The sequence below is a fragment of the Schistocerca gregaria genome, chromosome 4 (genome assembly GCF_023897955.1).
Source record: "Schistocerca gregaria isolate iqSchGreg1 chromosome 4, iqSchGreg1.2, whole genome shotgun sequence".
In the NCBI taxonomy this organism is placed as follows: Eukaryota; Metazoa; Arthropoda; class Insecta; order Orthoptera; family Acrididae; genus Schistocerca; species Schistocerca gregaria.
In genome coordinates, this window is record NC_064923.1 from 700,896,014 (window position 1) to 700,914,321 (window position 18,308).

Below are 18,308 nucleotides of genomic sequence, written 5' to 3' on the forward strand. Positions count from 1 at the left end.
AACGGGACTCGATCCAGTGACCCAGCGATTACGGGGCTTGAACGCTAACAATTTTTTTTTCTTTTTTAAACCATTTTGTTCGTTTACGTTCGTTGTAACTGCTCGGGGCGAACATCGAAAGACACACGTTTCAGTTCGTTGTTGATCCATTAACTCATTTTTTTTAGTACAGAGGGCAGCTAGCCCTCTGACTAAATACGCTGAGTTACCGTGCCGGCAGCCACTCGGCTGCCCAACTTCATTGGAAGAAATGGCCACGCACACGTATATACACTCCTGGAAATTGAAATAAGAACACCGTGAATTCATTGTCCCAGGAAGGGGAAACTTTATTGACACATTCCTGGGGTCAGATACATCACATGATCACACCAACAGAACCACAGGCACATAGACACAGGCAACAGAGCATGCACAATGTCGCCACTAGTACAGTGTATATCCACCTTTCGCAGCAATGCAGGCTGCTATTCTCCCATGGAGACGATCGTAGAGATGCTGGATGTAGTCCTGTGGAACGGCTTGCCATGCCATTTCCACCTGGCGCCTCAGTTGGACCAGCGTTCGTGCTGGACGTGCAGACCGCGTGAGACGACGCTTCATCCAGTCCCAAACATGCTCAATGGGGGACAGATCCGGAGATCTTGCTGGCCAGGGTAGTTGACTTACACCTTCTAGAGCACGTTGGGTGGCACGGGATACATGCGGACGTGCATTGTCCTGTTGGAACAGCAAGTTCCCTTGCCGGTCTAGGAATGGTAGAACGATGGGTTCGATGACGGTTTGGATGTACCGTGCACTATTCAGTGTCCCCTCGACGATCACCAGAGGTGTACGGCCAGTGTAGGAGATCGCTCCCCACACCATGATGCCGAGTGTTGGCCCTGTGTGTCTCGGTCGTATGCAGTCCTGATTGCGGCGCTCACCTGCAAGGCGCCAAACACGCATACGACCATCATTGGCACCAAGGCAGAAGCGACTCTCATCGCTGAAGACGACACGTCTCCATTCGTCCCTCCATTCACGCCTGTCGCGACACCACTGGAGGCGGGCTGCACGATGTTGGGGCGTGAGCGGAAGACGGCCTAACGGTGTGCGGGACCGTAGTCCAGCTTCATGGAGACGGTTGCGAATGGTCCTCGCCGATACCCCTGGAGCAACAGTGTCCCTAATTTGCTGGGAAGTGGCGGTGCGGTCCCCTACGGCACTGCGTAGGATCCTACGGTCTTGGCGTGCATCCGTGCGTCGTTGCGGTCCGGTCCCAGGTCGACGGGCACGTGCACCTTCCGTCGACCACTGGCGACAACATCGATGTACTGTGGAGACCTCACGCCCCACGTGTTGAGCAATTCGGCGGTACGTCCACCCGGCCTCCCGCATGCCCACTATACGCCCTCGCTCAAAGTCCGTCAACTGCACATACGGTTCACGTCCACGCTGTCGCGGCATGCTACCAGTGTTAAAGACTGCGATGGAGCTCCGTATGCCACGGCAAACTGGCTGACACTGACGGCGGCAGTGCACAAATGCTGCGCAGCTAGCGCCATTCGACGGCCAACACCGCGGTTCCTGGTGTGTCCGCTGTGCCGTGCGTGTGATCATTGCTTGTACAGCCCTCTCGCAGTGTCCGGAGCAAGTATGGTGGGTCTGACACACCGGTGTCAATGTGTTCTTTTTCCATTTCCAGGAGTGTATTTGACTATCGAAATTATCTTGCGATTTTCTCAATAACGCTTGCGAAGTACGCGTTACTGCTTACACATTTTGTTGTCCTCATGGAGTACTACGAGTTTACGAAGTTTGAAGTAAATCCGCGTTCGAAACGTTGTGGCCTCCCCTTATAAGTTCACCCGCTACGGCCAGAATTGCGCGCTGAGTAGGAAAACTGTGCATAACTAGCAACAGAAAATGTTGGTGCTGGGTCAGTGGGATGTGTTGATATTGGCTCGGCATGATGTCAGGATTGATAACTAAAAGTGTTACGGCTTGAAACCGGTACTACTAAAATTGTTTTTGCGTTTTTTTTGTTTTTTGTTTTCGCTTGCTGCCTTAAACTAGCGGCAATGGAGTTACGGCAAGGGAAAAATGTATCTATTGCGTAATACCAGGCAACAGGCATCTACAGCTGCATCTACATCCATACTCCACAAGCCACCTGACGGTGTGTGGCGGAGGGTACCTTGAGTATCTCTATCGGTTCTCCCTCCTATTCCACTCTCGTATTGTTCGTGGAAAGAAGGATTGTCGGTATGCTTCTGTGTGGGCTCTAATCTCTGATTTTATCCTCATAGTCTCTTCGCGAGATGTACGTAGGAGGGAGCAATATACTGCTTGACTCTTCGCTGCAGGTATGTTCTCGAAACTTCAACAAAAGCCTGTACCGAGCTGCTGAGCGTCTCTCCTGCAGATTCTTCCACTGGAGTTTATCTATCATCTCCGTAACGTTTTGGCGATTAGTAAATGATCCTGTAACGAAGCGCGCTGCTCTCCGTTGAATCTTCCCTATCTCTTCTATCAACCCTATCTGGTACGGATCCCACACTGCTGAGCAGTATTCAAGCAGTGGGCGAACAAGTGTACTGTAACCTACTTCCTTTGTTTTCGGATTGCATTTCCTTAGGATTCTTCCAATGAATCTCAGTCTGGCATCTGCTTTACCGACGATCAACTTTATATGATCATTCCATTTTAAATCACTCCTAATGCTTACTCCCAGATAATTTATGGAATTAACTGCTTCCAGTTGCTGACCTGCTATTTTGTAGCTAAATGATAATGGATCTATCTTTCTATGCATTCGCAGCACATTACACATGTCTACATTGAGATTCAATTTCCATTCCCTGCACCATGCGTCAATTCGCTGCAGATCCTCCTACATTTCAGTACAATTTTCCATTGTTACAACCTCTCGATACACCACAGCATCATCTGCAAAAAGCCTCAGTGAACTTCCGATGTCATCCACAAGGTCATTTATGTATATTGTGAATAGCAACGGTCCTATGACACTCGCCTGCGGCACACCTGAAATCAATCTTACTTCGGAAGATTTCTCTCCATTGAGAATGACATGCTGCGTTCTGTTATCTAGGAACTCCTCAATCCAATCATACAATTTGCCTGATAGTCCATATGCTCTTACTTTGTTCATTAAACGACTGTGGGGAACTGTATCGAACGCCTTGCGGAAGTCAAGAATCACGGCATCTACCTGTGAACCCGTGTCTATGGCTCTTTGAGTCTCGTGGACGAATAGCGCGAGCTGGGTTTCACACGACCGTCTTTTTCGAAACCCATGCTGATTCCTACAGAGTAGATTTCTAGTCTCCAGAAAAGTCATTATACTCGAACATAATACATGTTCCAAAATGCTACAACTGATCGACGTTAGAGATATAGGTCTATAGTTCTGCACATCTGTTCGACGTCCCTTCTTGAAAACGAGGATGACCTATGCCTTTTTCCAATCTTTTGGAACGCTACGCTCTTCTAGAGACCTGCGGTACACCGCTGCAAGAAGGGGGGCAAGTTCCTTCGCGTACTCTGTGTAAAATCGAACTGGTATCCCATCAGGTCCAGTGGCCTTTCCTCTTTTGAGCGATTTTAATTGTTTCTCTATCCCTCTGTCGTCTATTTCGATATCTACCATTTTGTCATCTGTGCGACAATCTAGAGAAGGAACTACAGTGCAGTCTTCCTCTGTGGAACAGCTTTGGAAGGAGACATTTAGTATTTCGGCCTTTAGTCTGTCATCCTCTGTTTCAGTACCATTTTGGTCACAGAGTGTCTGGACATTTTGTTTTGACATAAGACCAAAATTTCTTAGGATTTTCTGCGAAGTCAGCACATAGAACTTTACTTTCGAATTCATTGAACGCCTCAAGCACAGCCCTCCTCACACTACAGCCAAGTAAGAGAGATTAATGTGTGATCGGCTTACCGGGGGCGGATGGTGGCGGGCCGAGGGGTGGATGCGGGCTCACGCCCCCCTGGCGGCGGCACGTCCCTCTGCTGGCGGGGTGGCGGGGGCCTGAAAAACACGCAGTGTATCGAGTTATTAGTGTTCTTCATGTTTTATAGTAATAACAATGATCCATATACGACAGACAGACTACTAACCACTTGTAAAAATCGCACCATACCCCCTGTTAGAGTCAAAAGGTTGTCACATTACGTTAAGAGCACTAGTGGTTAGTCATCCTTAAGAACAATGATGATAATATCGCCTAGTCACACAAGTAAACATACAGATATATTCTAAAGTAGTGTCCGGCAACCATTGTAAGAGCAACAGAAACTTTCTAGAGACGGTGTGTCAAAGACGCAGATGCCTGAACTGTTTATCACTATTGTTGTTGTTGTTGTGGTCTTCAGTCCAGAGACTGGTTTGATGCATCTCTCCATGCTACTCTATCCTGTGCAAGCTGCTTCATCTCCCTGTACCTTTTCCAACCTACATCCTTCTGAATCTATTTAGGGTTTCCCTCTGCGATTTTTACCCTCCACGCTGCCCTCCAACGCTAAATTTGTGATCCCTTGATGCCTCAAAACATGTCCTACCAACCGATCCCTTCTTCTAGTCAAGTTGTGCCACAAACTTCTCTTCTCCCCAATCCTATTCAATACCTCCTCATTAGTTACGTGATCTATCCACCTTATCTTCAGTATTCTTCTGTAGCACCACATTTCGAAAGCTTCTATTCTCTTCTTGTCCAAACTATTTATCGTCCATGTTTCACTTCCATACATGGCTACACTCCATACAAATACTTTCAGAAACGGCTTACTGACACTTAAATCTATACTCGATGTTAACAAATTTCTCTTCTTCAGGAAAGCTTTCCTTGCCATTGCCAGTCTACATTTTATATCCTCTCTACTTCGACCATCATCAGTTATTTTGCTCCCCAAATAGCAAAACTCCTTTACTACTTTAAGTGGCTCATTTCCTAATCTAATTCCCTCAGCATCACCCGACTTAATTCGACTACATTCCATTATCTTTGTTTTGGTTTTGTTGATGTTCATCTTATATCTTCCTTTCAAGACGCTGTCCATTCCGCTCAACTGCTCTTCCAAGTCCTTTTCTGTCTCTGACAGAATTACAATGTCATCGGCGAACCTCAAAGTTTTTATTTCTTCTCCATGGATTTTAATACCTACACCAAATTTTTCTATTGTTTCCTTTACTGCTTGCTCAATATATAGATTGAATAACATCGGGTATAGGCTATAACCCTATCTCACTCCCTTCCCAACGACTGCTTCCCTTCCATGCCCCCGACTCCTGTAATTGCCCTGGTTTCTGTACAAATTGTAAATAGCCTTTCGCGCCCTGTATCTTACCCCTGCCACCTTCAGAATTTGAAAGATAGTATTCCAGTGAACATTGTCAAAAGCATTCTTGAAGTCTACAAATGCTAGAAACATAGGTTTGCTTTGCCTTAATCTTTCATCTAAGGTAAGTCGTAAGATTAGTATTGCCTCATGTGTTCCAATATTTCTACGGAATCCAAACTGATCTTCCCCTAGGTCGGCTTCTACCAGTTTTTCCATTCGTCGGTAAAGAATTCGCGTTAGTATTTTGCAGCTGTGACTTATTAAACTGATAGTTCGCTAATTTTACACATCTGTCTTTGGGATTGGAATTATTGTATTCTTCTTTAAGTCTGAGGGTATTTCGCCTGTCTCATACATCGCGCTCACCAGATGGAAGAGTTTTGTCAGGACTGTCTCTCCAAAGGATCTATAATAGCCAACTAGATAAGATGAAGGTCTCAGCTGTAAACAATAGTAAGGTACCGTCGAAGAGAAACAGAATTATTGTGTCACATTATTGTGTGTGTTATTTATTCATATTAGTTGATAGTTCCTAGAAAAACCGGGAAATTGCACCTCTGTCTCTAATTTTAATTCTTACTAACGGCAGCTTTGGCAGGATTACTGCATGTGAACTGTGGTATGCGCCAAAAACCAAGCTGCCAGTAGTCGTAACGTCTGCGGTATTCCTGCCAGGAAAACACTTCTCAGAGACGATTTGTGCAAATCCGAGGATGATGTGGATATCTAAGAGTCAGATAAAGATCCTGATTTTGTTCCCGAACGCAAATGCGCTTCAAAATTGTTGCTGAACAGGTGAATGTGACAATTACTTAAGCAAATAAACCATGGTAAGTTGTGATACTTACTATTGTTTGCATGAATTTACGTGACAGTGTGACGGAGGAAATGTTTAAGGGTCATCCTTAAAACTATTTACGTGCTACAGCAAGGTGACAACAACATTACAGCTGCAGTTGGTTTCTGATTGTAAACAAGCGTTTACGAGATTCTTCTTTAAACACTGGCGTATTGTGAGATTGTAGTTAGTACTTCTAGTTGATTGGAGTTGCATACCAGAGAGAATTTACGTGACTTACAATCTTTAGGTCACATTTTTGTGCAACGAATGTCTTAAATCTAAGAACAGAATTGTGTTACAGTTTGCATATGAATATGAAGTTAATGAATGGAAATATAAAAAGGAAATTAAGTTTCTGGTAATCTAGTTAACAAAATAAGCAATCAGAGGCATAGTGAAAATTGTCAAAGTTAAGTATATGTAAGGTAAATGATTTCTAATTGTGGTTCAAACCGCAAGCTTGAAACGCAGCTACTCGCAGTGGTTTAATTCCCGCTGAGTACACATGCATATGCACATATTTGTGATAGTTGCAAGAAGGTGTGAAGGTGCGGATGCAGCGATGTTGAAGGCACAGCGCTTTATGGTGATGACTTACTTGGGTCCACCCGGAGTGACGGGCCTGAAACAAATGGTGTACATATTACGTAATCAGAAAGACGTGTCTTGTCATACTGCTAATGTTACTCCTAATCTAAGAGGGAGAAACTTTCTTTAAAATTAATTCTCAAATAGCGAAGTTGTTCCACTCTGATCACGTTGCCGGACTTGCTTTTTATTACTTTTTCATTGGCATATCGTATGCACAATAAAAAAATTATAATCATCAGTACATAATTGCAGAAGCTTAATGATTAGCGTACAAGTGTAGCATAGTCACAATAAGATCCCTACATTAAATTATTGCATTATGTTTCAGAAAGATGGCGTCAACTAAGAAGGTAATATGATGCTCTGTACATTAAAATGTGTTATGATGCTAACAGTACATTTTTTCTTTATTGTTATTTTAACACTTTATACAAGGTAGGCCGGCAGCGGCAATACTACACCGCTCTTCAGCCACAGATAGTACAATATAGGAAGACATAGAAAAACAAACCAAAATGATGAACAAAAAACAGTAGACACACTAGGTAAAAAACATGGAGCCATTCATGGGCGTAGTAAAATAAAAAACGTTCAACACTGGTACAAGAACGCAGATGACTGAAATGACACATGTGAACGGTGGAGCATAGTCGGTGAAACACTAAAGCACTAACACAATTGCACAAAAAAAAAGATGGCGATCTCTGGCCCCGTGAATGTTCACTGTACGTGTAGGAGTTCAGGGACCTGCCAAAGGGGAAAAGGTGGGGGAAAAGGGAGAGGGGAGGGTGTAGATGTCAGTGGCAGAGGAGATGAGAGGGGGAGGAAGGAAGGTAGGGGGTAGGGGAAGCCCAGGGGAGAGGAGGGAGGGAGGAAGGGGGGAGGGAGAGCAGGGAGAGAGGGCGCCCTTGGTAAAAGACACAGGGGGTGGAAGGGGAGGATCAAAGTTGGTAGGAGGGGTAGATGGAGGGAATGAGGGAATCATCAGGGAGGGGGAGTTGGCGGAGGCCACCTTCGGCAAGGGTATGGAGAGTGGAAAACCTAAACCAGGACGGCTAGACGGGGATTTGAACCGTGCGAATCAAGAGTGCTAACCTCTGTGCCACACTGTCCGGTCGAAGATAAAAGTGTCCACAGCACATCCACAGCATCCTCGTCATGAAGATATAGAAGAAAGAGTAACATCTGATCACCGAGAATGTTTAAACTAACATTCTGGTTCATGTTCATGGTAACCTGAACGAGTGGGCCCAAATCAAGGCACAAAAAAATAAAATAAAGCTCCCGAAACATCATAAAAGCACCTCCGGTCTGAGCTAAACACTCAACCCATCGCGCTTTACACGCTTCGTTGGGCGCTGTGTATTCGCCGTTTTGCGTCATTTGAAAAGAGGCGAAATCGTGACTCGTTGGTCGACACAATACGCCATTCAAGACTAGCAACTGTATGTGCCGCAGCAAGCAATGGTCTTTGGGAGGTTCGTGACTCCACATACTCACTGCATGTGGTTCCCTTCGCAAAGCTCGCTTGGAAAGTTGTTCAGGTGGACCTTTATTTACTGACACCAGCAACTCTTCTTCCGTTCCAAGCCAATTGTTACTGACAAGGTATGATATTCCCCTCCAGTCCCTTTCAGGATCTTTTTACATCCACTGTTCTTATGTCCAGTGGTACAACATTCCTTGCAAAAACATTGGACAGGCCACATTGATAACCTACAAGTTGGACAACTTCATTGAGGGTTTGTGCACGCACACGTCCAAACATGATATCTCCAGAATCAGATTTTCACTCTGCAGCGGAGTGTGCGCTGATATGAAAGGAGACGAGATACTGGCAGAAGTAAGGCTGTGACGACGGGGCGTGAGTCGTGATTGGGTAGCTCAGGTGGTAGAGCAATTACCCGAGAAAGGCAAAGGTCCCGAGTTCCAGTATCGATCCGGCACACAGTTTTAATCTGCCAGGAAGTTTCATATAAGCGCACACTCCGCAGCAGAGTGAAAATCTCATTCTGGAAACATCCCCCAGGCTGTGGCTAAGCCATGCCTCTGCAATATCCTTTCTTTCAGGAGTGCTGGTTCTGCAAGGTTCGCAGAAGAGCTCCTGTAAAGTTTGGAGGGTAGGAGACGAGATACTGGCACAAGGCTGTGAGAACGAAGCGTGTGTCGTGCTTGGGTAGCTTAGTTGGTAGAGCAATTGCCAACGAAAGGCAAAGGTCCCGAGTTCGAGTCTCGGTTCGGAACGCAGTTTTAATCTGCCAGGAAGTTTCATGATATCTCCAGTCTTCCGTTCTGCTATGTCTCCATCCTAACTCATCTTACTGCACTGATTAATACATCCGACTATCAGACTTCACTGCCATGATTTGCGTAAAATTTTTGTAAATTTGTGGCATGATCTTATGGGGTCAAACTACTTAGGTCATCGGTCCCTAAGCTGAATCTAGGAGACATCACGCCAGAACCGTGAAAAACCGCCTCCAACGTTCATAACGGCATCAGTATAGCAAGGAAGAGCGTTTACAAATTCCTTAAAGTATGCTATACACAGCATAACTTCACTATGGACAACACACACACGCATGCCCGAGGGAGGTCTCCAACCTCCGACGGCCGGGGGGGGGGGGGGGGGGGGGGGGGGAGCCGCGCGGACCGTGGCGAGACGCCCGCGTGGCTACCCCAAGCGGCATGATTTACGTCAGTGATGGACTCTCGCGTATCCGACTGGTTGCCACGCTCCAAAGTGACCACAGTGCTCTTTCAAGGAGGTAACTAATATACCGTCCAGTCACATTAATGTGACCACCTGTCAAAAGCCTGAATAACCACATTTTGCAGCGCGGGCAGCTCCAAGACGAGCAGGAAGAGCGTCAGTGAAGTTCTGGAAGGTACTGACAGGGATGTGGAGGCATGCCGACTCCTGTGCCTTGGCTAGCTGCACTAGCTTTCTTGGTTCACGATACACTGCACGAACAGCCTGATCGAGGTGTTCCCACAGAGTCTCTCGATTGGGTTAAAATCCGAGGAGTTTGGTGGCCAGGAGAATACAGTAAGCCGCGCGGGAATTGGGCGAGCGGTCTCAGGCGCTGCAGTCATGGACTGTGCGGCTGGTCCCGGCGCAGGTTCGAGTCCTCCCTCGGGCATGGGTGTGTGTGAGTGTGTTCGTCCGTAGGACAATTTCGGTCAAGTAGTGTGTAAGTTTAGGGACTGATGACCTTAGCAGTTAAGTCCCATAAGATTTCACACACATTTCAACATTTTTGAATACAGTAAACTCACTCTGGTGCTCTTAGAATCGTTAACGTACGCTGCCAGCTGTGTGACAATTACATTGTCCTGTTAGTAGATGCCATCGTGCCGAGGAAAACCAAACTGCATGTAGGGGTGAAAATTATCTATAAGAATGGATGCATAATTGTGTTGATCCACTGTGCGTATCACAACGAGGAAATCACCCAAGGAATGCCATGAAAACATTCTCCAGTTCATAAAGCTGCTCTTCTGGCCTGAACCCTTCCGACGATTGCTGCACGATGTTTGCAAACGTTTCATGCCGTACGCGCCAACAACCATCTATCCGATGGAGCATAAAACGTGATCGTGATTCATATGAAGAGCGCCAACTGTCGGCACTCAGTGGACTCCCAGCTGCGTTATTGTCGTCGTTGATGAAGAACAGCGGACATGGTTGCGTGAACCAATCGCCTGTTGCGCAAGCCCACACGCAGCAACATTCGCCGACCGATCGATGAGGAGACATTGCTGATAGCCCCCATGGATCCTATGGGTGGTTAGTTGATAAACAGTTGCACGTCTATTCGCCCATACAAATTTCTGCAGCAGTGAACTGTGGTGCAACACCGTTACCTGGGCTCCATTTGGGTAAGCATGGTATAGTTTAACCAAGGCAGCATATGAATAGTTTACAGACATAGCCGTTTGGGAAATGCTCCCATCCGTGGCCCGAAAGCCTACGATCATGCCCTCATGGTCGTCAGTTAAATCGCTCCATTTCTGTATTACGACAACGACTAGACTGTGTGTTTGTATACCCTGCACTGCTGGTACTGCTACATGCCGTCTGTGTGTGGTTATTGAACGGTTGACGCCGAACATAAGCGTTTGTCACGTTGTTGTGACTGGACTGTGAATTTTGAGCGGAGGATTTATGTTCTCTTATCCAACAAAATTAGGTATGATCTACTTATCCGACGCAACAAAGTCCACTGGACCTGACGGGATACCAATTCGATTCTACACAAAGTACGCGAAAGAACTTGCCCCCCTTCTAACAGCCGTGTACCGCTAGTTTCTAGAGGAACGGAAGGTTCCAAATGATTGGAAAAGAGCACAGGCAGTCCCAGTCTTCAAGAAGGGTCGTCGAGCAGATGTGCAAAACTATAGATCTATATCTCTGACGCCGGCCGCGGTGATCTTGCTGTTCTAGGCGCGCAGTCCGGAACTGTGCGACTGCTACGGTCGCAGGTTCGAATCCTGCCTCGGGCATGGATGTGTGTGATGTCCTTAGGTTAGTTAGGTTTAAGTAGTTCTAAGTTCTAGGGGACTGATGACCACAGCAGTTGAGTCCCATACTGCTCAGAGCCAATTGAACCATATCTCTAACGTCGATCAGTTGTAGAATTTTAGAACATGTTTTTTGCTCGAGTATCATGTCGTTATTGGAAACCCAGAATTTACTCTGTAGGAATCAACATGGATTCCGGAAACAGTGATCGTGTGAGACCCATCTTGCTTTATTTATTCATGAGACCCAGAAAATATTAGATACAGGCTCCCAGGTACATGCTATTTTCCTTGACTTCCGGAAGGCGTTCGATACAGTTCCGCACTGTCGCCTGATAAACAAAGTAAGAGCCAACGGAATATCAGACCAGCTGTGAGGCTGGATTAAAGAGCTTTTAGCAAACAGAACACAGCATGTTGTTATCAATGGAGAAACGTCTACAGACGTTAAAGTAACCTCTGGCGTGCCACAGGGGAGAGTTATGGGACCATTGCTTTTCACAATATATATAAATGACCTAGTAGATAGTGTCGGTAGTTCCATCCGGGTTTTCGCGGATGATGCTGTAGTATACAGAGAAGTTGCAACATTAGAAAATTGTAGTGAAATGCAGGAAGATCTGGAGCGGATAGGCACTTGGTGCAGGGAGTGGCAACTGACCCTTAACATAGACAAATGTAATGTATTGCGAATACATAGAAAGGATTCTGTATTGTCTGATAGCGGAACAAACACTGGTAGCAGTTACTTCTGTAAAATATCTGGGAGTATGCGTGCGGAACGATTTGAAGTGGAATGATCATATAAAATTAATTGTTGGTAAGGCGGGTACCAGGTTGAGATTCACTGGGAGAGTCCTTAGAAAATGTAGTCCATCAACAAAGGAGGTGGCTTACAAAACACTCTTTCGACCTATAATTGAGTGTTGCTCATCAGTGTGGGATCCGTACCAGATCGGGTTGAGGGAGGAGATAGAGAAGATCCAAAGATGAGCGGCGCGCTTCGTCACAGGGTTATTTGGTAACCGTGATGGCGTTACGGAGATGTTTAGCAAACTCAAGTGGCAGACTCTGCAAGAGAGGCGCTCTGCATCGCGGTGTAGCTTGCTCGCCAGGTTTCGAGAGGATGCGGTACTGGATGAGGTATCGAATACATTACTTCCCCCTACTTATACCTCCCCAGGAGATCACGAATCTAAAATTAGAGAGATTCGAGCGCGCACGGAGGCTTTCAGACAGTCGTTCTTCCCGCGAACCACACGCGACTGGAACAGAAAAGGGAGGTAATGACATTGGCACGTAAAGTGCCCTCCGTCACACACCGTTGGGTGGCTTGCTGAGTATAAATGTAGATGTAGTGTTAGCCACTATCATATAGGCCTCAGGGTCGTTCCAACGTCCATCCCCACTCACCCACCCCACCTACTCACAAATCCTTAAGTTAAGTAGTAGGAGACCTGGAATTGGACAATGGGGGAGAATACTTCGTGGCTCCAAAGAAGGCTGTAAGCACAGCAGTCATTATAGTGGCTCACTGCGTTTTCTTTCGAGGTTAATTACGTTTCAGCAATGTAACAATAGAACCTCATGTATTTGAATTTTGAAGCTATGTCTTCCCATCTGTCTTACAGCAGATTAACCTATAGAGCGAGAAAACGAGAAAGACCTATGGTTAGAACAGAAACTCACATACCCTTTATACGAACGGTATTTCTGATGAAACTAAGAGACTACAGTAAAATGTGTACACTATCACAGATACTTTTACAGACAACATGCACTGTATAAAATATATTCAGCAGGTTCGAGTTAGGCAGGATACTAACTCCACATTACAAACGGTAAAGCTGTTAGAGATAATTTGCATAATCTGAAATCTGTAGGGATTGTTCCTCATCATACTACAGTACATTTCCAGGCTAGTTCCTTGATGAAACAAAGAAAAGAAAACAATATTAATTTGAAATTCTCGCCTCATTCGTCACATAAAATTAGTTTGAAGCTTAAATTTCCGGGGATCATAGCACTGTCCTCATTTCCCTGTGAGGTTCGTGGTAATCGTGTTGAAAACTTCGGGTTACTGTTTTAACTTGTCGCGGTTTAGTACCAAGAGTGTTATTTGCATTGTTGTTGTATTGGAAAACTCAGTAACCACATCATAACATGTAAACAGATAGTGCAGTGTGAAAATTTTAAGTAATCTCTTTCGTGGTATTCTACGCTTGCCCAGTTACTCTTAGTAGACAAAGTCGTTTTCATCATTTAGAAACCTTCCAGTCGAATACTATTCGAAAGGTGGTCTCAGTGCCATTACTGCAGTGATTCATAAATACTCACGCTTAACTATTTTAGATTACTTGGATGTGACAAGTCGCATCAAAACAATAATAGCTTCTTGTTCAATATAGTATGTACGTTCCACCTTAGGCCTACAGCTTACCTGGGTCTGATGGTGGTGGGTCGTGATTTCTCCTCGCCACCTTGCCGCTCCCTGTAACAAGAGCGACAGTTCCTCAGCATCAACTATACAGCTTTTTTTTTTACTACTATCACATTATTTATGTTCACGTCTTCCTACAGAAATTCCTTTCATTACGCATCTACTGCTTTTTCAACTGAAGTTTTGACTAAACTTTTGATGAGACGGTTAACTGGCGTTGTCTGCTTGCTTATTTATCTCTTTTCCCCCTTTTTCCCTTAGCGAGTTTGTTTATAAATGCCACGTTTGTATATAATACCGTGTACATGTAGCCAATTCTCGAAGGTTCCAATGTGTTGCATTAATTCCTACAAAACTCTCCAAAGGGTTCGACAGAGTTCTGTTCTTCTATTCTTTTAAATTTAACCTCATCAGAACTGTCACCAGTCACCCTAGCGACAGAAAAGAGTATGGATTTGACAATAACATTGAACGTTTTTGGATATCTGCGTGTCATCCTTTGACAGCCCCGAGAAGATATTTTTTCCTAGTGCCATCCATTGACACCTCTGACGACGCCTCCCTCTCCCCCCCTCCCCTCTTTCTACTTAAAATGTCGTAGATCAAGCAAATTTTGTTAACCTAGGTGTTCTAGGGTTTCGAGTGTTGTTTTTTGTTACATTCAATACAATATTTTTTTCAGGTAGTAAAATTGTGTTACAGATTTCAGTTTTCGTTTTTGCATTATCCGATATGATGTGATGAATCGGTTTACATTACAAAATCAGAGTAGCCCGCTGCCCCTACCAGCGAGAGCAGAATCGACAAACATAACCGCTGCACGTGTGGCGAGGTACATCATCTGGTAACGTCAGATGTTCAACATTTGTCATCCATTTTTGGGGTGTTTCCCCACATTTGCTGCTCCATATGTCTTATATTACATTACTTGTCTCCGTGACAACTACATCGCTTCGGAAGCTTTTAAACGTCGACAAGAATCACTCTCTTACAGGATCAGTCGCATTGGTAACACTGTTTTTATTTCTTGAAGTGTTCAGGACATCGATGTGGGGTTTACGGGTGCTGGCAGAAGACAGAGGGACACGTAATACTGTCACATGTTTATGCTTAAACTCTTATATCGATCTAGATAGTGAAGCAAATATATATTTTTGATGTAACTGTACAAGTTTTTAATGGCATTCAAAAGCTCTTGAAAGACGAGAGTGACGCTCGTTAATGTTGGCACTGAATTGTTTAACAAAAGTGTCTGAGAAATGTATGGAAACTAAGACATAAAGATTCCGAAATCCGCTATTGTGGCGGAAACACCTTCAAACTGCTTGCTGCATATAACGATGGAGTGTGATATGAGTGGCCCATCTGGTGGTGTTCATACCATAATAACGGATGGTGGCAGCCTTTTCACTCAACTTCAGCACTATTATGAAATTAATTTGTGAAAAATCTGGAACCAACATTAATACACGTTATCTCCTGACATCTACCATTTACCGAAAACTTCGTTTCGATATCTCGAGCCATCCATGAAATAACATCTAATATGATTCAACTGTACACTGAGAAAAACACTATCATTAACCGTATTGTGAAGTGCTTAAAAATGTCATTAGGAAAGCAGATAGCAAACGATTATTTATGCAGTAATAAGAATGGCTATGAGGTGGCAGCCGATAGGGGCATGGTTAAGTGGGAAGTGCCTTAAGGGTCACTGCTGGGACCACTACTGTGACCCTTGAGGCACTTACTACTTAACCATTCCCAGCGTACCTTATTAACCTACTTTGCAGGGCAGCCTATACATCAAGGGCGAGAAAGAGATGGGGAGAGAAGGGGGTGAGGTGAAGATGGACAGAGAAAGAGGGAGAGTGATGTGAACAGAGAGAGAGGGTAGAGAGAGAGAGAGAGATTGTTAGTAGAGGGGGGAGGAAGAGATGCACAGGGGGTGAGGAGGAGATGGAAAAAGAGAGAGAAAAGGCGTACAATTAGTAAGCCTGGACAATCCATATTGCTATTTGTTAGGGTACGTGGTAAGCTGTCATGGAAAGTCCATGTTCAGGGAGTCATTCAAAACCTAAATAATGCTATATTTACCATTAAAGCAGTATTTGCAGTAAGTGATAATCCAACATGAAAATGAGCCTACTTTGCGTTTTTTCATTCGCTTATGACATAAGGCATTACATCCTGTTCGAGGTGGTTCTTTCTATCCAGAAAGGGATTTTTGGCTCTGAAACGGGCAATTTGAGCCAGATGTGAGGTAAGTTCGAGGCCTTCTTGTCGACGCAGTAATAGCAATGTAAGAACAATGTAATGTAATCGAGCAAAATTTTCCATATTACCATAGGTTGGAAATCAACTGTTGTGGCGTTATGAACATAAAACGACAGTCAATCAGCAACGAGCGAAGGCATTTTAAGCCGCTACAATCATTCGTATCATTTCATGAATTTTCGAAAGAGTACCAAATTTGTAGCGAGTTTGGATGAAAAATTTTGAACATTTGCTGCAAACAATGTGATTTGAGAAAAAAGAAGTGTTTAAAACTTAATTCTTGTTTTCTGTTTCACCGTTGTCTTTGGTCACACTGACTGATATGTTGTACTTGTTAGAATAGAAGTTCATTCATGCATATATTGGCAAACATTAAAAAATGTGGCCTTCAGGTTTCATTATTAACAACATTACAGTTGTCAAGTAGAGTTTAATATTTTAAGAAATTATAACATAATGTAACTTCCAGCAAAGTTGATTTTCACAGAAAACATCGCAGAACATTCTCATGTAGTCACGAATAAAGCTGTTAAAGTTTTTCTTCGCTTTGACTGCTAAGCTGAAACCATTATCTTCAATAATTTTTTAACTAGTTGCGCTCCTTAGCAGTTATTAGCTGCGTCGAGTTCATTTAACTGTACATACTTCAGGGCACCCGTCGCTGACTGGCTATCGTTTTGTTGTCGTAGCTCTTTACCTATAGTAATGTGGAAAACCTGCTGGATTCGACGTTCCCTACCATGCACTGAACTTATCAGTTTGTTTCTCTCCACCCCGTTTATACATACTGATGTATGGTGTGCTTTTGAGATGAGTAAAGAACAACGATCCATAATAACCCCAGCACCACTCAGAAGCCGCCATTGCCTTCGATAGGATGCATGCATTTGATGTGCATTGTACACCTAGCGTAAGAGACAAAGCTCAAATAAGGACTTTCTCTACTCCAAAGAATACTGTGGGGTGTTTGAAATAGTGCCTATTATAGAGGCTCAGTTCTTTCCAGCTAACAGAAGCGTTGCCAGCACGTTCAAGAGTAGTGTTGCTCCGCAATAACTGTTAATTAAATAAGAAACTCGGCTGAACGGAAACGTGTGTGTAGAATTTATAAGACGTATTAGTCTTTTTTCTTCTTTTTTTCTTTCCCGGCAAAATTATTTTTTTCTACATTGTAGTTATTGTGGTCTTCAGTCCAGAGAGTGGTTTGATGCAGCTCTCCATGCTACTCCATCCCTTGCAAGCTTCTTCATCTCTGAGTAACTACTGCAGCCTACATCCTTCTGAATCTGCGTTGTGTATTCATCTCTTGGTCTCCCTTTACGATTTGTACCCTCCAGCACTAAATTGGCGATCCCTTGATGATTCAGACTGTGTCCTACCAACCGGTCCCTTATTCTAGTCACATTGTGCCATAAATTCCTCTTCTCCCCAAATTCTATTCAGTACCTCCTTATTAGTTACGTGATCTTCCCACTTAATCTTCAGCATTCTTTTGGAGCACCAAATTTCGAAAGCTTCTATTCTCTTCTTGCCTAAACTATTTATCGTGTTTGACTTCCATACATGGCTACACTCCATACAAATACTTTCAGAAAAGATTCCCTGACACTTAAATCTATACTCCATGTTAACAAATTACTCTTCTTCAGAAACGCTTTCCTTGCCATCGCCAGTCTACATTTTATATCCTCTCTACTTCGACCATCATCAGTTATTTTGCTCCCAAAATAGCAAAACTTCTTTACTAGTTTAAGTGTCTCATTTCCTAATCTAATTACCTCACCATCACCCGACCTAATTCGACTACATTCCATTATCCTCGTTTTGCTTTTGTTGATGTTCATCTTATACCCTCCTTTCAAGACACTGTCCATTCCTTTCAACTGCTCTTCCAAGTCCTTTGCCGTCTCTGACGGAATTACAATGTCATCGGCGAACCTCAAAGTTTTTATTTCCTCTCCATGGATTTTAATACCTACTCCAAATTTTTCTTTTGTTTCCTTTACTGCTTGGTCAATATACAGATTGAATGACATCGGGGAGAGGCTACAACCCTGTCTCACTCCCTTCCCAACCACTGCTTCCCTTTCATGTTCCTCGACTCTAATAACTACCAACTGGTTTCTGTACAAATTGCAAACAGCCTTTCGCTCCCTGTATCTTACCCCTGCCACCTTCAGAATTTGAAAGAGAGTATTCCAGTCAACATTGTCAAACGCTTTCTTTAAGTGTGCTAATGCTAGAAACGTAAGTTTCCCTTTCATTAATCTATCTTCTAACGAAAAGTCACAG

The 18,308-nt window shown here is 44.1% G+C and overlaps 1 protein-coding gene across 2 annotated transcripts in view; it reads right to left on the bottom strand.

Annotated features, from left to right (window-relative positions):
• LOC126268132 (proline-rich protein HaeIII subfamily 1-like) overlaps positions 1-18,308 on the bottom strand; it is a 49,003-nt gene that overhangs the window by 3,667 nt on the left and 27,028 nt on the right. Inside the window, exons 3-5 of one of the 2 annotated variants that reach the window (XM_049973662.1) lie at positions 13,740-13,790; positions 6,783-6,806; positions 3,944-4,033 (exon numbers count right to left, since the gene is read on the bottom strand). In XM_049973662.1, coding sequence (XP_049829619.1) covers positions 3,944-4,033; positions 6,783-6,806; positions 13,740-13,790 — 165 coding nt within the window. The remainder of the gene's footprint in view (positions 1-3,943; positions 4,034-6,782; positions 6,807-13,739; positions 13,791-18,308) is intronic. The other variant, XM_049973663.1, reaches the window with a different exon arrangement.